The sequence below is a fragment of the Struthio camelus genome, chromosome 1 (genome assembly GCF_040807025.1).
Source record: "Struthio camelus isolate bStrCam1 chromosome 1, bStrCam1.hap1, whole genome shotgun sequence".
Taxonomy (NCBI): Eukaryota; Metazoa; Chordata; class Aves; order Struthioniformes; family Struthionidae; genus Struthio; species Struthio camelus.
This window is the reverse complement of record NC_090942.1, coordinates 90012238-90039845: the sequence shown is the minus strand read 5'-3', so window position 1 is coordinate 90039845 and position 27608 is coordinate 90012238. Positions and strand designations below refer to the sequence as shown.

General features: G+C 40.8%; 2 protein-coding genes across 5 annotated transcripts in view; both read right to left on the bottom strand.

Moving 5' to 3' along the window:
* LOC104150759 (antigen WC1.1-like) overlaps window positions 1-6491 on the bottom strand; it is a 40797-nt gene extending 34306 nt beyond the window's left edge. For all 4 annotated transcript variants that reach the window (XR_011143347.1, XM_068956407.1, XM_068956418.1 and 1 more), the window contains exon 1: window positions 6355-6491. Coding sequence is in view for 3 of the 4 variants with exons in the window: in XM_068956407.1 (XP_068812508.1) it covers window positions 6355-6424 (70 nt within the window). In the remaining variant the exon portion in view is untranslated. The remainder of the gene's footprint in view (window positions 1-6354) is intronic.
* Window positions 6492-17023: 10532 nt separating this feature from the next.
* On the bottom strand, window positions 17024-17954 carry LOC104146171 (taste receptor type 2 member 40). The gene is given in 2 exon segments (XM_068951040.1): window positions 17024-17753; window positions 17755-17954. Coding segments are annotated over 2 exon segments (930 nt in total).
* Window positions 17955-27608: the final 9654 nt, after the last annotated feature.

Below are 27608 nucleotides of genomic sequence, written 5' to 3'. Positions count from 1 at the left end.
GTGTTGAATGTCTGTGTCTGTGCTGATCTGTGTGGCCAGTCATGTTTGTGGGCATATGTGTATTGTATATGTATTTTTGTGTGCGTCTACTGGGAATACATGTCCAGCCTTGCTACTTGTTGGACCTGGGCGAACGGTGCTGCAGCAGCCTCACCTCTATCATGCTACTGGAATCAGCAAGTGCTAACACACTTTAAATACATATACATTTTGGATGCCTACTTTTGGATGCAGGTGTAACAACGTTTTATATTTTTTTACTGTGAAGCTCAAAGAATGTATTGTACGTACCCTAAGAAAAGGCCACTATGCTTATGTCTCATTCTGCTACATGGAAGAAAATCTGCAGAACAATGAATGAAGTCTAGCAATATTCCACAACACTTTATGTCTTGTGTAAAAATTTCAGAGGTCTCTAACAATTCACTAAGCACGCTTACACATTATCCAGAACATTTATACTCCAGGAATAGCCAGTCTACAAGGAGCTAGGTCCATTGGTGTCCATTACATACTTCCAGATGAACATATGAACTGTGTCTGCACAAGAAAGGATTTTATGGTAGGGTTTATTATGAAAAAGATACAAGCCTTAAACCTTGAGATACAGGCCAATCTGAAATGAAGAAAGGTGTGTAATTATTTCCTGGATATAAATGCTCAGTTGAATTATACATACAATACTGTAGCATTTGAGAGGAATTTTGTCTCAGAGGGATGGAAGCTTTCCTGTATTTGTGATGGAACTAAGACGCCTGGGACACTATTTTTAAATATGTCTATCCTTTAAGAACTAAATTATTCTGTACCACACTGCTCATCATGTTTATCTGCAAAACATTACTGTCAGCTCATGCTGCCATTGGAATCAACTTGCTGGACATTAGGTTTGTGCTTCTCAAAAAGAAAACGTAAAAGGAGAAAATGGGAAAAAACATGCTATGTTAGCATTATCGAGCCATGTGAATGACAAGCCACTGAGGTTTAGAGAATGAAAGAGAGCAAGACAAAATGGTTGAAAATTCAAATGGTAAGAAACCACATGCAGGGCCTTGGTATTTCCAGGTTCAGGACAGATGGCAAGCTAAGTGCACACAAAAATCAGGGAGATCTTGGCCACTGCACCAGACACTCCTCCTAAATTTGATCAGATTTGAATTTTAGCGTGTTATGGAACAGAGAAATCACTGAACAGGGCTGGAAACTTCTTCTCCAGGGCCTGGAGATTGATTCAGGCTAATCAGATGCTCAGATAGCTATAGAAGGATGACAGGGCATCACTTAAGAAGCCTGGTAACTTTGGCCCCAAATTAGAACTGATTAAAAACCTAACACACAATGGAAAGTTAAAGCCAACATTTATAAGACACATTTGATCCAATTGCCAGGTGCCCCCAGGGTGCACTAATAGGCCTTAATGGCCTTCAGCTGCCTCACTTGGGGTCTCCACCCCCTCACTCTGCCCATTGGCACAGGGCTCCACTTAAGCTCAGGCCAGGTCCCTCTGTTCCTGCCTGAGCTGTGTTGCAGGTGTGCCTCTTTCCAGTTCTGCTGCAGCCATGCCCATGGTCACTGACTCTGTTGATCTGGACCCTGATCTGCAGACTGACTTTTCAGCTTGACCTCAGGTGTACCTCATAACCATGGACTTGCTTGATGACCTGGACTCTTGGTTGAACCTGGTTACTATCCCCAGGTCTGTCCTGCTTGCCTTACTTGCGTACTGTGGGGCTGGGCCATGGCTGGTGAGGGCCTTGACCTGCTGGCAAAGTTATTGCGCCAGGCTCCTGTCTCCCTGCCCCTTAGGAAGCAGCCAGCTCTTGCTGTACCCTGACACCACTATCCAGCTCACGATTCATAGGAGCTCTCCAGAGGTAATACGGTTACCCAAGATAGTCACAATTCTTAGAGAATAACAATGCAATGGAAAGAAGAAAGATGTTTGAACTTGACCATGTGACTGAGAGAAAAGCACTGGGCATTGTAAGTGAATAGAAAACAGTGCAGCCATGCAAGTCTTGCAAATAGTCCAGAAAGACACCTCTTGGAGATCCCCTCAAATCAATGGTAGTACTTAATATGGGACAAAAGATAACACAATTGCACTAAAAACTCATCAGAGAACTTTAAGTTTTCTATGAAAAAATTCATATCAATCTGTCTCATCCTCTCTCTCTTCTTTGAAAGAGAGAGGTGTTCCTACAGAGTCATCACACTGCTTGCTGAAACACATGTAAATCGTTTTGCTTTCCATTTTAAAGCAAATTAAATTATTCTCTCTATTCCTCATGAGTATGACAGCCTTACCCCACAAACCAATGCTGATGCAGCCACGCTCTTCATCAACCAACCATTGTCCCATTTCTCATTCCAGAGCAAACTGATAGCTGGTAGTTCACTAAGAGGGAATGTCAACAAGAAGGGCTTCTCCAAATACATCAGTAGCAAAAGGAAAATTAGGGAAAATGTGGGCCCGCTGCTGAATGGGGTGGGTGCCCTGGTGATGAAGGATAGAGAGAAGGCAGAGTTACTGAATGCCTTCTTTGCCTCAGCTTTTACTGCTAAGGCCAGCCCTCAGGAATTCCTGACCCTGGAGACAAGAGAGGAAGGCTGGAGAAAGGAAGACTTTCCCTTGGTCAAGGAGGATCAGGTTAGAGATCATTCAGGCAAACCTGACATCCACAAATCCATGGTCCCTGACGGGATGCACCCACCAGTGCTGAGGGAGCTGGCGGATGTTACTGCTAGTCCACTCTCCATCATCTTGGAAAGGTCCTGGAGAACAGGAGAGGTGCCTGAGGCCTGGTAGAAAGCCAGTGTCACTCCAGTCTTCCAAAAGGGCAAGAGGGAGGAGCCAGGAAACTCCAGGCCTGTCAGCCTCACCTCCATCCCTGGAAAGGTGATGGAACAGCTCATCCTGGAGGCCATCACTAAGCATCTGGAGGAGAAGGTGGTGATCAGGAGTAGTCAGCCTGGATTCACCAAAAGGGAATCATGCTTAACTAATCTGATAGCCTTCTAGGATGAACTAGCTGGCTGGGTAGGTGAGGGGAGAGCACTGGATGTTGTCTCCCTGGACTTCAGCAAGGCTTTTGACACTGTCTCCCATCGTGTCCTCCTAGGTAAACTCAGGAAATGTGGGTTAGATGAGCGGACAGTGAGGTGCATTGAGAACTGGCTGAATGGCAGAGCTCAGAGGGTTGTGCTCAGTGGTGCGGAGACTAGCTGGAGGCCTGTAGCTAGCGGTGTCCCCCAGGGGTCAGTACTGGGTCCAGTCTTGTTCAACTATTCATCAGCGACCTGGAGGAAGGGACAGAGTGCACCCTCAGCAAGTTTGCTGATGATACTAAACTGGGGGGAGTGACTGATACACCAGAGGGCTGTGCTGCCATTCAGAGGGACCTCAGGAGGCTGGAGAGTTGGGCAGAGAGGAACCTCCTGACGTTCAACAAAGTCAAGTGCAGGGAGGAATAACAGTACATGCACCATGCAGCAGTACAGGCTAGGGGTTGACCTGCTGGAGAGCAGCTCTGCAGAAAAGGACCTGGGAGTCGTGGTGGACAACAGATTGACCATGAGCCAGCCATGGGCCCTTGTGGCCAGGAGAGCCAATGGTATCCTGGGGTTGCGTTAGGCAGAGTGTTGCCAGCAGGTCGAGGGAGGTGATCGTCCCCCTCTCCTCAGCCCTTACGGAGGCCTCCCCTGGAGTACTGTGTCCAGTTCTGGGCTGCCCAGTACAAGAGAGACATGGCACTCCTGGAGAGAGTCCAGCGGAGGGCTACCAAGATGATGAGGGGACTGGAATAGCTCTCCTCCGAAGAAAGGCTGAGAGAGCTGGGCCTGTTTAGCCTGGAGAAGAGAAGGCTCAGGTGGGATCTCATCAATGCATACAAACATCTAAAGGGAGGGTATTGAGAAGATGGGGCCAGATTATTTTCAGTGGTGCCCAGCGACAGGACAAGAGGCAACAGGCACAAACTGAAAGACAGGAAGTTCTGTCTGAACATGAGGAAAAACTTCTTTATTGTGAAGGTGAATGAGCACTGGACCAGGTTGCCCAGAGAGGTTGTGGAGTCTCCTTCGCTGGAGATATTCAAAAGCCGTCTGGACATAATCCTGGGTGACATGCTCTAGATGACCCTGCTTGAGCAGGGGGATTGGACTAAAGGAACTCCAGAGGTCCCTTCCAACCTCCACCATTCTGTGATTCTGTGAAGAGGCAATTCCATCCCCATGTGGCCTGTAGCCCGATTTCCCCCCTCCACTTCACTCAATGAGGCTGCACATCAGGACACAGGTAGCATGGCATCGATACATGATCTGCTCTTGGTCATCGGCAAAGTTTTTACTTCTGTGCTGATACTTCTGGACTTCCTCACGATTTCCTGCTTATCGTTTATATTCAGAAATACAAAAAGTTCATGAGAGATTATTTAAATGATTGATAACTAATAACTTCTAGAGACCATTTTTCTGGAAACTATTCTTTCCTCAAATTTCCTCAGTAAGAAAGACTAACATATGTAGCACCATCCTCTGGCAACTACAAATCCCTTCCTACTTGCTACGTATTATCTCAGAAAGAGTATAATCTTCCTGCAACAAGTCCTGAAGAATCTTCCTGGAATATAAACTGGAGAATGACCCATAACTTATTTGAAGAACATAGTCCAGAAAAGAACTTTCTAAGCTAAAAATACATACTTTTAAAAGAGAGATCATTTCTAAGAAAAGCTAAATTCAAAGTACATGATTAATGGACTCAGACCTATTTCCATTAGTCATACTCAGGAGTTAAAAAATAAAAAAACCCTCATCACTTGACTGATCTACCTCTGCACTTGAATTTTTAAATCTTCTAAAATTTAACGTTTTCAACACACAACGGCACATAATGCTGGATGTAGAGGTGATGCTAGGCATAACCTAAGCCATATCTTTTAATTCTCTCTAATCAAAATTGTCATTTGTTGTAATCATTCTCTTGTGAATTTTTTATTATACCTACAAAAATACTCTTGTATCTTTCCTGACACTCCATAGCATATCCCACAAGTGGCTTAATTGAATTTAATGGTACTAGTCACAGAGTGAGGTTCTATCCAGAGAAGAAGGCATCAGATTGTGGCTTGCTCCTCCTGGAGATCTGGTTCCCCTTGCTGCCCAGGGATAAGAATGAGGTGTGCACTCCTATACCCAGATACACCTCTTAAAACCTGGGCCACATCTGGGCTGCCTCAGTGTCAGGATGACAGCTCTCTCCCCAATACCTGTGCCTTTCACATTTCCTACGCACTGCAGCCTCCCTGCGGACCAGGAGGGGGCTGTGGTACAGTGTCGAGAATGCAAGTACTACTGCCAGAGCCAGAGCAGAGCAGTGGATCATAGATGCTGATGCTGATGCCAAGGCAAAGCTACTCTTGTTTGCCTCTGTTATTGAGTCTCTCTGGTACTCTTTCCTGTTATTGAAAAGTTGGCAGAAAACTCATCTTCCTTTCTACAAGGCTGCTCAGTCCCCACTCAAACCCTACTCCAGAGATGTCTAAATACAAATGTTTAATATGTTTTTTGATATTCCCATTGCACAGAGAGGCCCACACCTCCTCTTCTCATCCATCTGTACTGTGACCGCAACCACATAGCTGGTGGGAACCTCTAAGACTAGGGCTCTGCTACTTTGAACAAAGTATCAACCATGCAGTCTTGTTCTCATCATCCAGAGATGCAACCATCAGTCACTATACCACAGTACGACATCCATTTGTACAGAGACAAAAATGGGGATTTTAAAACTTGGGTTTCATTTTTAGCTTCAAACATATCCACATAGCTGTAGAGACAAACAGCAGAGACAAACAGTGGTGAACTCCAGATAGACAGGAACAACTGTGAGGAAAGTATGTGACCCAGCCAAACTCAGGGGACACACAGGGCACAGCAACATCATTTTAACTGATATTGAATAAAGACCTGGGGTTACTCACTCTGTTTATGCAGAGCTTGACAGGGCAGTCAAGACAGTAGTTTGGATACCTGCTTGGTTGCCATTATAGCTTGTCTGTTTATCAAACACTTCTAAGCACTGATACTATCGGTTTCACTATAGTCAGACTTGAACTCACGATCCTATAGGAATGGCCGGTCACTGATGTCTGGGAAAAATACAGAACTATCACAAATGGCTTACTCTTCTTTCTCTCAGGATCACCAAGGAGATCGAATCGAAGATGAAGAGGTTTTCAAACACCTTCTTGACACTTTATCTTAAAGGTCGATGTAGCAACAGCCCATTTATACTGAATTTAAATTCTCTTCCTAGCCCAGTGTCTTATGCAAAATAAAGCACATACTTACCCAGAGAGACCTGAATGGAGAGCAGAAGCAGCCACAACGCTGATATAGAAAGATATCCCTTTGTTGCCATCCCGATTTCATCCCCGGATGGAACTTCAATGTCTGTTAGGTACTGCCTAGAGCAAACTCTCTGCAAGGGCTTCTCTGTATCTAACAAGTGACTACAAAGAAGGAAATATATAGATGCACATGCTAGCATCAGCTGCGCTAAGGAACCAATAGAAATAATGTTCACCTTTTTAGACATTATCAACAGATTAATCTCAAATCTGAAAGAGCCAAAACCTCCAATAAAATTCAAAAATTGCGACTGTGACCATATATGAGTGATGGTTGTGCTTCTGATGTCATCATCGATATAGTCTTGTTTTACTATGGAACCAACATCTGTGGTACAGGCAGAGCAATATGTAAAATGGTTATTTCTCACCTGACAAAGCAATGTGAAAACACAGAACACTGTTCACTTTATGAATCACTTTGGAAGAGTACAAGGGAAAGAACAATCTCTAAATTTGCGATCCATCAATCTCTTGGGAGCAATTGTATTCTCAGTATTAAAAATGCAGAAGTGGGGCTCAATGACCAGTGGTAGTTGCATGAGTAAGAAATGATATTCACTCTTTCTTAGCACTGAGTGCTGCTCAGGGTTTCCCTCTTGGTTTAAACCTCAGAGCTGAATGGGTAGAAACTCTTGAAAGACCATCTTCCTTAAAAAGTGAATTACAACAGTGGCAATCTCATAGGACTTCCTCCTTCCTGTGTTACGTTTCTTTTTGTTGTTTCAGGTTAAGTGTGATCATCACTGGTAATTCTGTCCACTCTCTCATTCATTCTAGAACACTGACATTAGGGCAAGATTTAAGGCTGCTGTGAATCATAACTGTGACTAGTTGACTCATTTTCAGCAACTGGAAGGAGTTGCAGAGCACTATCTTTTTGCATGAGTCTGAATACACAGTCATCTTTATATCACTGACACATTATTGTCAGTGCTCATGTTACCTCGTGGCATCTGTCTGGTGTTCATCCAGAATTCCAAGTTCAGTGACATCCAAGCTGTTAGGGCCTTAGTGCACTAACAAGCTCTGCAACCTTTTCCCCCTCTCCAGGGGGTTTGGCTGCCTGTGTTTGTGGCCAGACTTCCCTGATATACATTCTGAGAGCTGAATGGACTGTATTCCTTCACAGAAATGGAAATGAGCTCCTAGGCCACAGGTTTGCAGCTGTTTCTGTGTTTTCTAAGGAGATATTTCAAGACATGCTGCTCCCCAAGCAAGTACTGCTGGCTGTGATGCAATGACGGATCTGTCAGCTTGCCATTTAGGCTTTCTATACTGGCACAGTGTATTTGAAACTAGGCCAGCTACATAACTAATGTCCCATACTGGCTCCAGGAAATGTTCTCAGGAACACTCTTTGTCTGCACTCACTGATATCTGGGCTTCTGCAGCAGGACATGCAGCTCCCTGGTAAACATGTGATAATGTAGCCAAGTAAATACTCAGAAATGAGGCTACTTTGCAGCCTATGGAGTATCTTGTTGTTTTCATAGTGGGGCCATCAGGACAACTTATCTCATGTTGAGGAAGGAAATCGCTGGAGGACCATGAACCAGCCAAGAGACATCAGCTCTGGTATTATCATATTCATTACATATATAAGGTTGGAGCTGAATAAGTACCATCTTTCTTCCAGGGGGCCCTGTTGGCATCTGTAGGGGTACCTTCTGGCTAAAGATTGCTTCTTCTTTGTTCCTCTGCACGAGAATCTGGTGTTGAGGCTTCAGTTCTCTTTGTCCTTACTAGGAGGAGCAAATGAGCATAACCCATTGTTTTCCAGCTTACATGGAAAGAAGGAGAAAAATAAATATGGAGTAGGGCAGCACAGAGTGAAGCTTTTTTACTTTCAAGCTCTGTCCATATACATGAGATACGTATCTTCCTGCAAAATGGGCATACCTGGTGTGAACAGCCCAATAAATAGCCTAATGCTCCATGAGAGAATACCCAGTTTATTACATAGGCACACTGAGAGTTTACTAGGGTAGAAGAGAGAGTTCTGTGCCCTTTTTTGATGCTCCTCAGTCCTGCCACTTTTCATCTGCAAAGAAATGCAGTGTAGGGAACTGAAGCACATAAAAACGTTCTTGCAGCGTGATTTTGAAGCAGGCTGCATCAGTACCACCCATGGATTGTGCCGTGAGAATAGCTGGGAGATTTGTGAGGCAGGAACCCACAGCTGAGAGGTATGTCAGGACTGCTTTCACACAGGCCCAGCTAAGACAGTAAGTATCATGGGGATTCATCTCCTAGAACAAACAGAGAAGGATGTGGTTACAGGTACACCTCATATTTCAAAAAAATCAGCACAAGTATTGTCCACAGTGCTAAATAAAAGATCAGATGCCAAGTGGCACAGACTTCCTTGCACCAACACTGCATAGGGCTAATTCTCTATAACGTATTTCTCTTGAAGTGGGCCAAAACAAAGCAAAGGGCTGAATCAGCACCTGCGCCACAGACAGAGGTTAAGTGCTTGAGTCCGCTCCCTTATTGAGCAGTACAGGGGTACCTAGAGGGTTGCTCCCATCCCTCTCTCTTGCAGCTGAAGTGGTACCTCATCTTTCTGACACCTGCCAGGATCCGCCCCCAGGGCAGCGTGAAGGATCCCTCCCCTTGCACATAAGGATGAGGTATGTAGAGCAGGAAGCCAGTAAGAAAAGCCCCTTCTTGAAGGCTGTAACAGACTTGCTTGCTAGAAAAGTTTTCAAGACTACTGCATGCTGAGTTACACAACCCAATGTATGCTGGTGGCCTTGATAAATTGGTCAGACTCTTGTATTCTGAGTTCATCCATTCTTGTGGATCCACATGACTGCTAGTCTCCAGACCTTATCAATTCTTGGAGAGACCTTTACCTGCTACCTCTCAGAACCACCTTGTCATTTCTTTGACCTGCTGTTTTCTGGTCACAATTTTTCCATTCACAAAAACTCATCTAGAATAGACTTTTATGACCAAAATACATTGCTTTACATGATAGGTCCATAAATCAGCACAGCTCCCACAAGGCACTCTCCTACCCCATGATTTCAGCTTGCAGCAGTGGTTACAGAAATCTTTAGCTCCAGGCCCTTTGGATAAAATTCTCTCGTGCCTATTTGAAATTTATACCAATATTACAGCTGTTTCACATTAAAACGTAGAAGTTAAAAATACTGCAGCTAGTAACTACTACAAAGCTTTAGGCAACATAACTAACAGAGAGACAACTCCTTACTGATTATTTCAGTTTCCTCTACCACATACTGACAGAGCGTTTCCTTTCTAAAGGCAGGAGCTCTACCCCTCCAAAGCCCTGTTTTCTGTACTTTTGACTCGGGGGGCACACAGTTTTCCAACTACAATTAACAGAGCACAGCAGATCCTTCCAAATTGCCAGTTTCCAACCAGCACAGCCAGATGGCACTTAGGTGACTAGCTGCAGGCCTGTCATCCAACAGCTGCCTCTGCTGCCCCTCAGCTGCTTATCTCCTCAGCGTTTCCGGCATGCTGAAGGCAAGACAGGTGGTATGAAGAGGCTACTGACCCAGCTCTGTGGGAGTTGTTGCTCTGTAGCATTTAGGAAGAGCCACTGTATTCTCTGCCCACCAGAAAGCATCATCAGTAAGGGCTTCTGGTGAGATTTTGAGTTATCATGCTTACAGGTAAAAACCAAACTCTTAATTATTTGAACTACAGTGCTATTAAATGGTTTTAATCAGAATTTGGTCCCTTTTGTACTGAAAGCAATGCAAATTAAGAAAAGCCACCAGGCCTTCAGTCCCATGTGTATGTGCAAGTGGATGAAGGAGATAAGTACACAAACACATATCTAGTGCTCCAAAGCTAATTATAGGCTGCTTCAAAACTTGTTTTGGGGCTATACAAGTAGATGTGCCTTCGAACTGCTGTTATCTTTAAACAAAGCACACATTTTTGTAAGAGATTGAGCTAATATAGTTAATACTAAGGTAAAGATGGGGGTGTCAGAAGGGAAATGAGCAGTTAGGAAGGAAACCACCTTCTTCCTTACTTGGGGTCTGGTGGAGGGATTTTGAGCTTAAGAGAAATGAGATGTATCCTGTGGTTAAGTTAAAACTGAGCTTTGAGAAGGATTAATCTCTGTATCTCAAACTGACAATAGTTTAAACAAACATCTGAAATGAAGTTCTCTGGAGTGGTATTTACCTTTGTGAATCTTCATGAACATATTTTTCAAAAGCTCATCATGCATTTTTTACTCCCTGGAGGGCCCAAACACTTTTGAGAAGTGGTGGTCAGAAATTTTTCCAAGAAGAACAGGTATCTAAAAACAATGAGTTGAGGGAAGCACATTTTAAGGAAATACATAGATGTGATAAAACTTGTTTTCAGGGAGCGCCCAAATACAAGCCAAAATGACTTATATCTTAGAAAAATTAAGATGTCATTCAGTTTCAGAATAAACTATATTTTGATTTAATGATCCATTGTACCTAGAGAATATTTGAAAAAATTTATACATATATATAAATACATATATATATAGCCTCACAAATATACATATATATATATAGCCTCACAAAACCACAGCCCAGTTTCTTCAACCCAGTCCATGACTCCAGGTGCCTCCCCTCCCTCAGCCAGCACACACAGTCCCTTCAAATTTTTACATTAGAACCCCTATCTGCAACCACCTCTGAATTCAGGCACTGCAATAGGATGAAGAGGCTATAAAATCCTTCTCCTTTTCTTTTCTTCAAGGCTCATGCAGTTATGGGAGCCACTACTCTCTGTGGTGCTTGCTGCTGAGCCTTCTTCTGCTGCAGGCAACAGAATCTGTGCCAGGTTTCACTGACTAAAAGGGATTCCTTTGACAAAAAAAAACGTAGGCCTTTCTACAAATTAGTGAGAAAATAAAAAAAAATTTGAAGTGAGAAAGGATAGTGAAATAACCAGCTGGTGAAATGGTTTGGTAGAGGGAGGGTGGTGGAATTACAAGTCCACCAGAGCTCTTAGGTGGAACTGCCCAGACCTTTCCTACGGTAATTCTCAAAGAAGATCAAAAAGCTTTTAAACTCCAATAGGAGGGTTTGGTTTTGTTTTTAGTTTTTGTTTATTTGTTTGGTTTTAAACCAGAAACAATTCAAGAGAGAAACTTAGTGATTAGAAATTAAAAAAAAAGCTTCATTCACAAGGTGGCCCCTGCCTATAACGTCCTTGCAGGCAGGTCCTTGCTTCCATCCTTGGTGGCAGTTACTTTGGCTACTTTTTCAATCTCACCAAATGCTCTTCAGTTGTCTTTACTCTCCTGGAAGTCCCTTTCATCACCTTTACAACTTGGCTGTGTTTTTGCTCTTTGCTCCTCATTGCAATTTCTCCCTAAACTGCAGGCTCCCAGCTCCAATTTGTGGTTCTCCTGCTTTCTTCAAACCAGGAAGCCATGCCATGATCTGCAGCCTGAAACCTCCTCTCCAATTAGCAGGCTCAGATCCTGAGCAGGCAGAAGCAATTCTGTTCCTCTGAAAGCCTCCAGTTTCTTAAAGGAACACAATGTAATCGTGAAGAGCAGTCAATGAAAAAGATATGAAAACTGTTCATGGTAGGTAGTTTAATCTGTCTTTTTGTTTTATATATGCAGGAATGAAGCTTTTGACTTAGTGGGGAAGGAATGTGCTAAACAAAAATGATCCTATTGCCTAGCCAATAGCTAGAACAATTAAAAGTTCCTCCTGAGAAACAAAGAGTTGTTGAAACTTGCTGGCTGGACAGTAACCAGTGATCAGATTTAGCGGGTACTAAGTTTTCAAAGGCTATGCTACAAAGACTCCTCATACATGTCTGAAACAACTCCCTCCCCCTGCAAAAAAACTCACCGCCAACGAAAACAACCCTTAAATCCCAGAAGTTACGAGGATGCAGACTCAAAGGAACTGACAAAAACCATTCTCCAGTGTTCCCAAAGCAAGTGGAGAATGAAGCTAGGAGCCTCTGCCATAGCAGCACTAGAGTCTAACTAGCAGAAGCTGAAGCTTCTGTTTGTTAAGATTCCCTAAGAACATTGAAAAGTTTTGCATCTGTTATTTCAAATTCTGATGACCAGCTTCAAGATTGGCTTTTTATCCCTGCTCTTGGTTCCCCTTCTTGTAATAGGAATTCAGAGAAACTGGAAGAGATACTGTTAATCTGCTTGAAAAGAAAACATCATGCTATCAATTCGCAAGCCTGCTTTGGTTCTTTTTGATCCACCAATGGCAGAGCACTGGCAATTAGTTTGCAAAGATTTATGCTAGGATACAACTGCCTGAGAAGATCCTAGCAGACAGGGGAACTAACTTTCCTATTCTATCTAGTTTTTCTTAACAGTTAAAAGTGTATTTTTCTCCTAATATGACTCCTTATTACCTTTGTTCCTCTAGTTTTTATTAATTCCAAATAGTCATAAAATATTTGTTCAAGCCATGTATGATATAATTAAATTGAACTGTCCAGGATTTCATGATAGCGTACAGTCGACTAATGATAGCAAAGTGGCCCAATGACTTCTGAAAAGTTATATCTGTGATGGTACAGCATGCTATAACTTAGAAGTCAAACCTCTGCTTCAGAGAATTGTGAGGTCATCTCTCCTTTTTAATCCAATGTCAGGATCTCAGTTCTGAAGATCAAAATAATCCTTTCAAGTTCTGTCAGGAAGGAGGTGATGTGTGTATGTGTGTGTGTTTTTAATGTGTGTATGCACCTGTGCGTGTTTGTCCCTCTTCATGAGACAAGGTTTCCTTTTCATCTAAATATTATAACCTATTATAACCCTACTTTGAAGGCACAGATGAAAAACAGTGGATATGCAGAGGTTTCTGATGAGGCAGTTGTTAAATTAATGTTTTCTCTGAACTTGCTATTTCTTATACATGTAGAAAGATGGCTTCAATTACACACTAATGATTGTGAATCAGAGTTTAGGTGGTGTTGGAGAATGCATGGAATAAAATAGCCACATGAATTTTGTTACGGGAACCTGAATCTAGTGGACTGAAAGGATTCCCTTCTTCTGGGCTTGTGGAAATAAGCAGCTGCTCCTTAACTCCATTCCCAGGTCCCACCGGTAGTGAGGCATAGCATGAATTCCCAGCAGGCACGTGTGCACACACTCTTTGTACAGATATGGTAAGCACGTGCATTAACACAGACAGTATCTTTACAGGCACCCACATAAAGACAGAGAGCACAAATAACAGATCCTGCTCCCAAGGACTGATGGTCAGGAAAAAAACCCTTCAAACTCTCTGACCCTTGGTCTCTTCAGGATCCAGGCCTCCAGACCCTCAGACTCTCCAGTATCTTGTTCCAAGACCTCTTGTCCTACTCATCAACTTGAAACTTATGGAAGACCACACACACAGAGGAAATACGGAGCACATTCACATGAAAATAGTTAGAAGTAGAATCTATTAAGAAGATAGAACAGCCTATGGTGATCAGGTGCAGGGACTGGCCAGACAAGTTTACTCCTTACATGCGACTGGCTCAAATATTTTATACTTCCCTTCCACCTATTTTCCCATTGGACTTCCCAAATTGATTGTTCCCTTTCCCTGCCTTTGGCCATTCCCCTAAGCATCCCATAATACACTCTGTTCATTCCCCAAATTCTATTGTTAAATCCCAAAATTCTCCTCTTCCCTCAAGCTACTCCCTTTATGTAATAGTCTGCCTTAGTTTGTGTTGCATTCTGCAATTTCTTGTGTTGAATCACCGCTGAGGGTTTTACAGCAGGAGCTATTGCTAAATGATTCACCTCCGATGATCTTAAGAGTAGCTGATTCAGAGGGATTAACTTTGCTGAGCTCCTGACTTGTCACTGTTCTGATAGCTTTCTGTCTATTTGAATAGTTGTCAGCCAGATATTATTACAGATTTTTAGCTAATATCTGCTATATACATACTGTGTGAGCTTAGTTGCCTCTCAGGCATCTAGGTTCGTAGTAAGTTTAAAAGAATAGTTCTGAAATTTACTACTTATAACATGGAGAGTCCAAATGTGCAGTGGAGCAGATACTCCTTCTAGAATGTTATTGTTAGGAAACACGATACCAAATATTTGAAAGACACAATCACTCCTCCAGCAGGTCTCAGATTTGACCTATAACCCTCAGTAAATGTGCAGAGAGGCTTGAGGGAGAAAGAAAGCATGACCACCTGCATCTGAATCTGTGTGGTGGCACACTGAAAAATGCCACATTAGGCTACAAAAACACCTCTAAGTGTGAGAAAACATCAGCAAAGGCACAAAAGCTCTTGCCAGGCAATTCCTGAAACCAAAACACTATTCTGGACCTCCTGAGGATGCAGTGGAATCAGCTGTGTCCCAAAATGTGAGGGAAAGAGCGGTGCCTAATGGATGCACGTTCCCTTCTGAAGGAACAAGGATAATGGCACAAGGACAGCTGTGCTCCAAAAAGCCAGCAAACATGAGGTAGCTGGTGGACTTCAGCTTGTCTAATGATTTGTCAAATAGAACTCCAAGGATTTAGGACATTTTTCCACATTTTACATAGAATTTATTAATGTCATATTGGTTAGGACAGTAAGAGAAAGAGAGGTGCACTCGAAGGTAGAACTTATATGTCCCCTTGCAATATTTCTGTCCACTTTACCTCTAAGGTTCCAGAATATAAGTTGATGCACAGGTAATTTTTTCATTTAACTCTATGTGAGAGGAAAGCTGTGGAGGGAAGACCAGTGTAAAGAGTCTGAAAAACAACACAGGGATCTCTTTCAAATCTCATGTCTGCTAAGGAATGGGGTTAGGTTGTTTATTTGCCAAGGGCAAAGAAGAGGTAAAGGGAACATAAGGCAAACAATCATGTGATAGAGACTGTTCAGGGAGTCTCTGTGGAACAACCATGTAACTCAGATGGGAGCAGGCCAAAATAGCTCTTTCATAGGTTGACCATACTACATGTCTCGCTTATTCCTGTGGTCAGAGAGACCTACTGTTCTTTCCCTAAGGCCAGTATGGGGACACCACGGAGTGGAGGAGAGGTTGGAATAAACCTCCCAGCATCTGTGCTTGATGGTGATTAGGTGGGAACCGTTGCTTGTCACAGATGCTTCCCTAAAAATGGTGTAATTGCCATGTGCTGGATTTTCACCAGCTCTTGTTAAATGCCATACAAAATCTGCCTGCAGTCCACTTCTGGCACTTATCCAACGGTTGATGTCATAAGGGAAAGAAAGCCTTCAGTATAGAAAATTCTTTAATCTAGTACTTTAAAATTAAAAAAAAATTCACATTCCAGCCTAAACTCATATTAAACACACATAAATTGGTTCAAACAAATTGACTGTGACAATGTTGAAGCCAGTTATTGTAAACTAGAAAGGACTTAGTCCAGTGCTAATCAACACAGGGCTCAAGCAGACTTCTGAATATTCCAAAATACCATATATAAAAACAGGTTTCAGTGATGATCAACTTAAGAGAATATAAACCCACACTGCAACTGAAAAGGATAATAAAATTCCAGTCCTAACGTAACAATAATATACTGAGTTTTGAACTCTGCTGAAATCTGTGATTTGTCCAGGAGAGTCTAATTTATTTCCAAAGCTGAGGGAATTCCTGTGCCAGAAAAAATTACGGGACACAACTGTGTCAAAATTGAAACACTTCGTGGAGATACGCCAAATTCTAGAAACTTATAAACGAGAATTTCAAGCCATATATTTAAACATTGTTGTTGGCCTGGAAAACAGTGAAATAATTTCTCAATAATGCTGATTATTGTAATTTTGATATTTTAGTAATTTAATGAATTTTGATAACATTTAAACAATGCAAATCCATGCTTCTAAATTTCAGGAACTTATTACCTGTAGTAAAAACTGAAATATCAACAAAAAACATTCCTTCTTCAGGAAAGTTTGACATTAAGGAAATTCTTTTTCCTATTACCTCTAATCATAGGATTCTGGAGAGCTTTGCAAAGCCAACGATGCATCTTTTGCTTGGGAACACAGACACTGATTGCCAGGTCAGCAACAGCAAAAAGCTGAAAAGGTTTTTCATCTTTACTGAATCACACTGGGACCTTAAAGATGCTTCCAGAATTAACAGATATATCCAAGCACTTGAACAGCAATCATGAAGAAATTCCTGAAGTTTGGGGTCTTAGCAGCCTAATTATATGCCTGTACTAACAATAAATAGCCTTCAAGATTGATATTTTCATACAAAATTCAAGCATGCCAGTGCTTAAGCATGTCCATTCTGTTAGTATCATGACAGTCTGATTTGTAACCTAGAACATGAACTATTTGAAGTGGCTACATTATTGTCTGAGTCTTGACCTTGATTTTCTAACTGTCTCAGATAAACTATGGTGATTTCCAAAGAAGAATACAGGAAGTATTGTACTTATCTTCTGCAGGCAATCATCTCTGAAAACAGAAGAAAACTCATAGAAATCTTCGTTATGAGGATCATACTAAAATAGAATAAAACCCTACATTCTTAGCGTCTTTGTGATTCCAGATCAGGGCCATAATCTACTCATTCATGCTTCTATTATTTTATATCTCCAGTGACTTTGATTTAATTCATGTGGATCTAAGCTAGAAAGCCCAGGCTAGCCCATGGCCTTTTACATGGATCTAGGTCTCATGTGACAGTTTGCTCGGTGCAAAATCCTAACTGGCAGCTCTCAAATTTTGGGGTTGCTCCAGATTAAGATCATAGAGTGTTCTGCAGAACGTGCAGCCATTAAAGCTACATGTATGGCTTCCCAGATGCTGAAAGGTAAGAACGTGTTGGATAAAATGAGAACCGAAGCAATAAAATATGTAACATACAGGATGAGGAAAGAGAAGTCTGACTTAATGGTACCCACGTGGGCCTCTAAGCAGGTATTTCTGAAGCCAGTTGCATTATTTTGCATTTGTCTCATGTGTCTCCTCAGAGACCTAATCAGCAGGATACTTGAAACAACAAACACCATCAAAGGTAAGGCTATACCAGCACTACAGAGAAGAATCAATAAAAACAAACTAGTTTTCATTGCGGCTCTCCTTTCTGAAGAGTTTGTCACTGTTAAAGGAATAGTGAAGTTCTTGTGCACATTGTAGATACCCCAGGAGAAAGGAAGACAGGTTGCAAAGGAAAAAAGAGATGATGTTATCAGCATCCAGGGCAGAAGACTGGAAATTCTTCGCTTCAGCCAGATGAAGAAAGACTGCGTAAAAGTGGCAACCTTGGTACAATAGAGGACGCTAAGCCAGGCAGCAAATCAGAGGCTGGTGTAGTTCAGGAACATAAAAACTGTCTTGAAAGTTACAAACAAATTTTCCACACAATAGGAAGTGGGTAGAACAAACCAGCAAATCCAGCATCATCCAGGACTGCAAACAGAACCTAGATAAACTTAGAAAGATCATAATCATGTCATAGGAGGAAAATATTTTACTCCTCACCCAGCTAGTTGAACTGACAGCCAAGATAGTTCCATTTCCTAGAAGTCCTGCCAGGGACTCAATTATAGCAACTATGAGAAAAATGAGAGACAATAAAGTGGCCATAGCAACTCTCAAGAACTCCCAATTTTTACCGAGCTTTTCATGGGCTCTTGAAAGCTCTAGAGATGCAGGAAAATGCCAATCCCAAGTAGCTGTTACTCGTGCATGCTCACCTACTTATCTCAGAGGAAGAAGTCTCATAATAAGTGATTTATTATTTTACATTTGTTTGATGATTAATAGCCTAGCTGCATTCTCTAAGCATGTAAATTGATTAAGATTAAATTACCATCTTTCTAGTTCAGAGAAAGGATTTACATTTAAAGGGCTCAGATTGCATTGTACTCCGGTTTTCATAGATCACTCTGAATTTATGTATGTAAAGATGGAGAGGACTTTCAAATGTATGTATTTTTTCTTGTGCTAGTATTGGACCTGATGCCCCTCTCTGTTTCTCATTCATGGAAAACTTTTTTGGGGGGGGATAGGAAAGATCATTTCAATATCAGAGAGAGTAAGAAATATAAGATGTTTTCAGAAATAGTATGATAAACTAAATTGTACACATAAACTCCTAAAGCTTCTTAAACTTTTTTGAGGATCCTAAGCCTCTTGGCATTGGCTTTGGGCAGGTTTGGCCCAAGATCCTGCAGTTAACAATCTTCCACTTCCCTCACTTGTGAATCTGTTCGGCAAGCATTCTTATTGTGGGTACCAGGCCTGCAGGAAGATTATTTAGAGTCTAAATACTGTACTTTCCATTTTTCTTAATGAAACAAAAGGATACAGTAGACCAATCACACCAAATCCAGCTTCAGAGAAAGGTAGGGATTACACTGATTGGCAGTTTGTTCCTATCAGCTAATTGATGAAGCAAACCCACATTTTGCTCTTGCTGATCACCATGTCATGATGCGGAGCTGAACTACTGCCTTATTTCTTTGCTTTGACTGTTGCTGGCCCACTTCTAGTTCCTGTTTTTATCCATTCACTGCGCTCCAGCTTTAACTTGATCATCACTCAGGTCCATCTTTGTAGCACAGACTCCTTTGCTTCCTGGCCTTTCTTCTGTATATTAGTTCTATTAATCTTTATTTAGAAGTTTGGTTTAACCCAGGTTCTGGCCTCATTCTCTTTGATACTGCAGTTTTAGTTATTACCCGGTCTAAGCTGTCAGCCTTGGCATTTCGTGCCTCTTTTTAAAAGAAGAATGACTTAATGGTTTGGTGGCCAAGTAATTCACCATGGCTGGAAGAGAATCTGACCAAGTGTCCCACCTTTCAAGTAAATGTCCTAACTGTGACATAGTGGAGGAGAAAGACATAGGGTCCCTCACTCATTTCTCATGACAAAGAGGCACCTTAACTTCAGGAACTGATTTGACAAGGACATTACCAAGAAGAATAGGAGTCTTTCTACCTTGAAAAGGCACCTCAGTCAAGGTAAAGAGTACTCTATGTAGGAGACTATCTATATAGTCTTGTTACTAGCTGGCCTTCAGGAAAACAGAGCCACAGTGTCCTTGCATCACGCTAAAGGATTCATCAACCTCTTGTAATACAGTCCTTAGATTATGGAATCCAATTTAAAAAAGAAAGAGTAAATGCGAAGAACGCTTTAAACAAGAATCATAACTATTATCTGTGCTGTGATTGTTTCATTAGAATAGATTAATTCCACATTTAGTGGAATTATGTAGTAGTTTACCGATGTCCAATTATTCAGACTGCAGTACCGTCCTAATAGTACAAGTTGCTTATGCAGTTAGAGAGTTGGACACAGATCACGTCACCAAATTGCTAACAAAAATATTCTTAATTTAGTTTTGGTAGACTATTAGAATGTTATAATTCCTACCATATGTAACAGTTAAACTACTGTTCTTGCAATTGCTCCATAGGCTACACTGGCCATATATCACAGGAAGTAGTAGGAGTGGCTGTTCCATACAGGAAAGTGAGCCATGAGGTGAGCATCACAGCAAGGACGGCAGGGACAGTTACCTTCCTGTTAGAAGAGCAGTTTCACAGTATCTGAGCAAGGATAGCATAACTATGGGTCCACTAGGGTCTGTGAGCAGTCCAGAAATTGCCAGACAAGTCCATAGTGGTGACACAAGCTCAAAATCAACACAGGAAGTCAAGTCTGCAGGTCAGGGTCTGGATCCAGATCAGCTAAGCACATAGAAAAGCACAGGCATAGCTGCAAGACAGCTCAAGTAGAGACCAAGGGCAGGATCCCAGCTTTACAGCAGCTTCTGAGAGAAGGGGGGGCAAGCCTCCACTGAAGCTTTCTGCAGGTCTTTGATTCAAGCTCAGACAAATGCACTGTGAGAGTTGGCCCTGAGCCCAGGCAGCCAAAATCCCAAGAGTAGTGAAGAGGCAATGCACTCAGGGCCCTGACAATACGCACTATGGCTGTTTGTGGGAACTCTGTCAATGAGTCCATCCCAGTACCATCTTCCTACCATCTAATGGTTAAGATGCATGACAGCAGCGCTGGTCTACAGAGATAAATCCCAAGGGTTTGACCAAGAAAATAATATGCTTAAACAGAATTAACCACCACAGTAGACAGGCAGTTGTTTACATAGAGTAGTTAAGTAAGTGCACAGAGATGTTTAGTTTTTCTTTTAGTGTGGTGCGCTGGGGCATTCAACACTTAATAATGCCTCATAGTTATATAGGAAATTCTTCAGTTAATTTCAAAATACGCCACCTTGCTGCACAAATAGGATCACTTCCATTTTTACAGATGCGCTGATAAGTTAGCAGTTCACTCAGGACCACACATCAAATCAGAGTCAAGCATGGGAGTGGAATGTGAAATTTCCAGAATCCTGAATTTAGATCTTAGCCACTGAAATACAGTCAAGAATAAAAACGGTAAGAATAGAAGACTTAAAATGACCACTTGGTGGAAGCAGAGATCAAGGAAATAGAGATTTCTGCTCAGCAGCGATGTCACTTTTTTCTTTTTTTTTGAAATACGTCAATACCCTCTGTATTTCACAAGCACTATTTGTAATATTGCCAAGAGCTGGAGTGATAGTGAAGAGCTGTAGTATTAAGTATGATCTGAAAGATAAAGGGGGACCCAAGACTTGAGAACTGAACAGGAGGGAAAAAATTTTGTGACTGAAGACACTGCTATCTGGTCCTCAGTGGTAATCAATTGTAAATAATATGGGTATGCTGCTATCTAACAACATATTGAAAAGCAGTGTTATTGCTGACACCTGCTAAAGCATGGTCAATGGCTGTGGATTTGTTATAACATGTAATTTAATTGTAAATACTGTGCTTTTTCATAATTTCTTGTTGTGGCGCGACAGTTAAATTGAGTGTTGAGACAAGCCTCTGAGTTCATTAACTTTTATACACATGACTATTGCATTTTAACAGTCATGACTCAAGTCAGCTTAGTCAATAAATAATAGAAGAGCTAAAGCGTGCATGTACTCAAGGTCAAGTACTTGCAAAAAGCATACATGCACGCAGAGGGGTTTTACCACTCATTTCCCGTTGAAGTCTCTTGGCTTCAGAAAGTGTTACCCAAGTGCATATGCGCCCTCTCTTCTGCTACTTAGAGTTATTAGGTTGTTTTTAAAGTGTGCTAGCTTATGCTTAGCACTTAGTCTAAGTCAATTGCCTGTTGGCAAGGTATCAATCTTCTTGTAAAATCCTTCTGGGCTTCCCCTCTTTTTCTGGGAGATTGTCCTGTTAAACTTTTGTCCTTCTAGTAACAGAGCCTCTAAAAGCCTCCTAAGGATTTCCAGTGCTTCTTAAGAAACTGAGTCAATTGCTTTCTTTCACTGTTCATAAACATTTTTTTCTGCAACACAAGCATTCTGTGATAATATCTGGTATTTGCAGTGATTCACAAGAGCTTTGAGATAATTGCTATTTCTATTGTTCATTCTGCATTCCTATTCCTGCACATACAGTTCTCAAAGCCCCTTGCTTCCCTCCCATATGTAATACTAACTTTTGCCAGATGTTCAGTGATACCAAGCAAGAGAAAAATTAACTCCTCTCAAGCCCTGCCCTTCACTAATTCTCAGTTTATTAACAGCTACACTATAAGAAACTTATTTTAACTGTACTGCTTTATGAATTATTGGTCATGACTATCTTAGGTACATAGATCTTTCCTGAAATGTCTCTGTGATGGAAATGATTGACTAATGCTGCTACTGGAGTAAGCAAAACTGAAATGTTTCCAGGTATGAACTCCAAATAAGTGCTTTTCCCTACAGTTTTGCTGAAATCAGAAAAACAAAATAAAAAAAGCATTTGTATTATGTAAGTACTCAACCGAATCTAATTTACAATAGATTTAATATAAGGGTGTGATTCTCACTTGACAATGCTGCTGCATCAGGACAACTGTTTCAACTTTTCCTCAAATACACTTACACCAGCAAAATAAGAATATGAACTGATTTCTGTATTTTTTTTCCCTGAAACTTTGCTTCATTCATTTTGATTCATAAAGAGTCATTTCACAAAATTTCATAATCAGTAACACCAGATTTACAGAAATGCTGTTTTTCTCTCCCCAAGTTCATTTTCATCTACTGTTTAAAAGTATATATTCCAGGAAACAACTGATTCAAGACAACCAGCTTAAATTGCTCTTGTAATTGAAAAATGGCGAAATGGCAAAACTATGATTCCAATTTGTAGTTTTCTAGTGACTCTGCATCCGAAGAGCTTACTTTACTGGTGAAATATAATTGTTTCTGCTTGTCAACCCTGTAATCTTGAAATTCAAGGCCCCTTTCTCCTCACACATGAACATCAGTATCCCTAGCTTAGGTTATAAGGCTTAGTTCTATTTTACTGTCACCTGCACAACTCCTTAATCTGAGTTTGCCACAAGTAGAAATCAGTGAACAATTCTGTACCTGATGCACAAGACTGCTCATTTTGTCTCTTATTTGAACTAGATCTGCAGGGCTAAACATAGTAAAACATGTCATGTACTTGTTGTATTATTAAATTCACCACTTTTGATTCTTTTGAATACGAAAGGGAACATTTATTTTCTAGTGACTTTTCAGGATAACAACTGAGTTTTAAAGCAAGTATCATTTCAAATCAGCCTGTAAACAATTGTGAAACACAAAGTATGCTATGTGTAGGTAGATAGACTTTAAAGAATCATGGATGTGTTTCTGGAGGCGGTGCACTGTGAAGAAACACGAACAGAGTTGGTACATACTCCATAATTCTAATTGAGTTCTCCTAACTGATCTACTGGGCACAGACATTTCATTTTCCTCTTTCCTTATTCAGTTTCACTGTCTACGGCTGGAAACAATATTTTTAATCTGCTGCACCTGCAGCTTTCTAAGTCCCCTTTAGAGACAAACATCTATTTTATTCTTACAGCAGCCACACTGCCTACTATTGAGGAGACACACTGAAGTGTGTCTGCTTATTCAAGGATTATGTTTTTGTTCTTTCTTGTCCTCTTTAATGTAAACTAAAAGTTTGAAAGGATAGGGCTTGCTTTTCTGAATGGAAAACGATGCCTCAGGGACATCTTGGCATGGTTTCACAGTTAATAACCAAATGCATAAAAAGGTATGCAACTATAAAGAATCTTTGTTAATATCAATCTTTACCTTGCTGCACGGAAAAAAACTCCAAGTTCTCACTAGTACAGTAATTGCAATACACTGTAAATTCATCAGTAAAAGCTTGAAGTGCTATTATAACTAAGTTTGTTTATTCTGAGAAATTGTGCCCAGTGAAGCAATAAAATGAGATATTAAACTAACATAGAAAGTAATACAAGACATTCATGTTGGGCAGGATTATGTCCAGGGATAGTGCAACAAAATCTTTTATAGTTTCAGCTACAGTGTCTTCTCCTGCTGTTCTTACTCTCGATCCCTTCCCCTTCTCCTGGATTTCATGCCCAATCCTCTCTACTCTTCTGTCTTCAATCTCAGATTTCCCTCCTCCAGGACCTGAAATCAATCCCTTTCTTTTCTATCATCAAGACTGCCTTTCCTGTTTGCTTCCTGATTCACATACCCTACATCCATTCTCTTCACTCTGCTTCCAGGTTTGAGTATGCTCTTTCTTTTGGGTGGACTAATGAATCTTTAGTCTGAAGGACCCACACAGGTCAGGCTATCTCACCTTTTCTGTCATCATCTTTACAAACTCATCCAGCTAACCAAAACACTACACATGAGCAAACCCACCATTACAACCTCTTTGGCACATACCGTCTGGTAGGAACTGTCCCTCTTCTTGCCTCCCCTGAAGCTAGAGCCTCTCTACTCATTGTAGTGTAAATGATTTTTCTGCCCTTCTTCCTGGTTAAACATAAAGATGTACCTGGCGAACTGAAGGTAGATGAGAGAGCAAGTGTTTGGTGGAAGAACAGGTTGTGATTTAAAAAAAAAAAAAAAAAAAGCTCCCATATGGATATGTGACTCAGAGTCTCTGGAGGGATTTCTCTGTGTCACCCAAAGGACAACTAGAACACACTGCTAGCACCTAGAGAGGCAGCTCAAATTTTAGGTTAAGATAATCTCTCCTGCCATCAGTCCTCCCATCCACAGTGGAAAACAATATGGCTCTCAGGTCATCCTGCTTTCAGCTTTCTGGACTTCTCTAGCTATCAATAAGCTCTTGCAGTGCTGCAGTGTTCTGATGTTTTCAAACCAAATTTTTGCTTTTGATGGTTACCAATACCTTCATTAACCTCTGGCAGATAGTCTTTCATATAAATAGGCATTTTCTTCATGTTGCTTTAATCCATGAGCCACACTAGTCACTGGTACCATCAGCTGTTTGTAAGTGATAACCTTTCTACATTAGTTTTCAAGACGGCCAGTGAAATGTATATTGCTACATCATATTTTTATAATGTTTGTCCATATACTACTTTTTCATTTATTTACATAATGATGGCATTTTTTGTGCAGTTTATGCTATGGTATTTTTGGAAGGTTTCACACAACTTAGAAGAACAAAGTCCACATTCAATGTCACTTCAGGACAGATATTAAGAATACTTCTCTGAAATCTGCCTAGGTTTACAACCATCTTGAATATATAAGCAATGTCTGCAACATCTGCCATGTCAATTAAGTTCTTAATAATTACACATTTTTATGACTCATACCTCTATTTGAATCTAAAGGACTAAATAAAATTAAATTTACATTAAACATTTTTGTGTGTGACAGCCGGAAGGCATGTCCAACTCTTTATATTTTTCAATGTGCTGATCAGTGTTAGTACTTGAAAGAGCTAATGTGCTGTATACAGAAGAGGAAGAAGTCAGAGATTCTTTCATGGAGCAAAAAGCGAGAGGTCCTCTCACTAACTTTTGGACTTAAGAGGGTAGAGTTGTCATCTGTGCCTCAGAGATAAGAAGGGAATTAGCGGATAAAGATTACTTGCGACGTCCCCCACTCATACCACCCCAGCGCCTCTTCCTACCTCAGCAGTTAGAAAAAGTATCCAGGAAAAACTTTTTGTTTTTGTCTTCACTTTCAGTAGTTGATAAAGGTGCCTTCAAAGCAACTCATACGCTAGCAGGAAAAAACAGATCACAAACAGAGCATCTTTCAGTGCCAAGATCCTCTAAGCTTTGCAGGTTGCATATTCAATAGAGACATCAGGCTGCACATTGCCAACCTGCAATCTCCTTTGAGCTAAACCTTTTTCATGACTTAAATGCATATACAGACATTACACTGTCCTGTGGTGCCTAACCTGAAGAAGACTTCTATACCTAATCTGTTATGTGGAAAATGTAAGGTACGTTTACATAGTTTATTGCTACCAGATGGAAATATACTCTGTCCTTACTCTAAATTAGATAGATGTAAGAAACCTCTGCTTTAAAAGGCACACAGCTGCAGTGTTCAAATTACTGAGCTTCAGCTAATGACCCCAGTCAAACAAATTCTTTATGAAGTGTGGGACATACAATTTTTGGATAAAATATGGCTTACACTTGGACATCTCAAAGCACAGGCATAGACAGCATATCTATGTGCAATGAATATGTAGATATAACTTGAGAGAGAGAGACATGAATTTTGGAATAAAGAAAAGATTTAATGTCCTGATCCTCTCTTAACAGTGCCACTTTCCTACTGAATTATTCAACAAATGCTGTTGCAGCAGAATGCTATTCATGAGCACACTCTCCAGCAGAAACCAACAGTGACCATTAGCTCCAGTATTCAACATTAGGGTCTGTGATGACTTAGGAGAGGGAACATCACCTCCTGCATCATTTATACCAGTCCTTGCAAGACAGCTTTCTCAACATCACAGCACCATGTGAAACATGTAGAAACACTCAGAGTAGTGTTCTTCACTGAAAAAGTTCCATCACTTTCTGAAACATCCTATGCACACTTACAATGAGACTGTGATCCAAGTACTTTTCAAGAGCTGTCCTACTTGTTTACAAAGTCTGGAAAAACTGACATTCAAAGTATTACTAGATAGTACGTGGGGGAGGACCAATATGGTGTGGCAATAACAATGTAACTTTTTATCAGCTTAAGCAGTAAAATTACATTTAACCATGAGAAGGTAGAGAATCTGTTTAAAAGATACTGGTTTATGAAACCATTTTAACTCCAATGACATCCCATCAGCATATTGTCCAAATGGTTTCTCGGTCTTCTGAAGTTTCAATTCAAAACTGAATACCTCTGAGGTTTTATTTTTGCAACTATTGAACAGTTAGATATCTTTTTGACTTCAAATAAAATCATCAGAGTCCAGCACCTCTAAAAGGCAGACTCCTCTTGCCTTGTTTTGTGTATGTTTGTAATAGTTTGTGCCCGCTCTTTTCCTTTAATCTGTGTAGTCATCTTACTTTTAAGAAAAAGGTGGACAAATCTCAAGAAAAGGAGATGAACTTTTATTTAAAAGGCAGTTAGAAACTAAATTACTATGGAGACCTATATTCTGGGATATTTGCTGCAGATCAGAACTGGCCATAATTGCTCAGCCAAGGTTCCGTTACTCCATTTTAATTTAAATTACCTTGTGTTCAAAATGATCACAGCCATTGTAAAATCCAAGAGGAAATAAATTCCTTGCCCAGAGAGTTTATAAAGCCTAGGTACTGTTCACTACAGAAGAGAGGTAAAGTTAACTTCATTACTTACAGTTTACAAGCTGTTAAATGTCATAATTAAGAAGATGGAAAAGTTCAAACACATAGGTAAGATAGATGAATAAATTGTATATTGCCACAAACAAATTTGTCCAGTCAGTTCACAAAGATACCTCTAGTTAAGATCACTTACAGTTAAATCTAGTCAGCTCTCAACATACATTTTCATACAGGTTCTGTGTCTATACTAATGCAACTAATGAAAAACATTTCTGAAAGTGAGCTAGAGCTGTAGCTACTGTAAGAAAAGGCATAAAATAAGAGTGGAAAAGTCACAAAGGGAAAGGTGGAAGAAAAACATGAAACACTTAAAGGTGTGTTAAAGCAAAGGATTATAGGGCAGAAATTTGTTACATAATCCCATTTCCTCATTCAAGCTCTCAGTTTGCAAAAAGATCTGGGATTTGGCCAGGTATAAATTACTTCAGGCCACAATGAGCAAAGCACCTCTGCATCTGTTGGATCACCATAATGCCCCTACCAGAGAAACAGGAGCTGTGACTAGCTGGATGTTTTGTTACTTACACTAAGTCAGACCTCAATCAT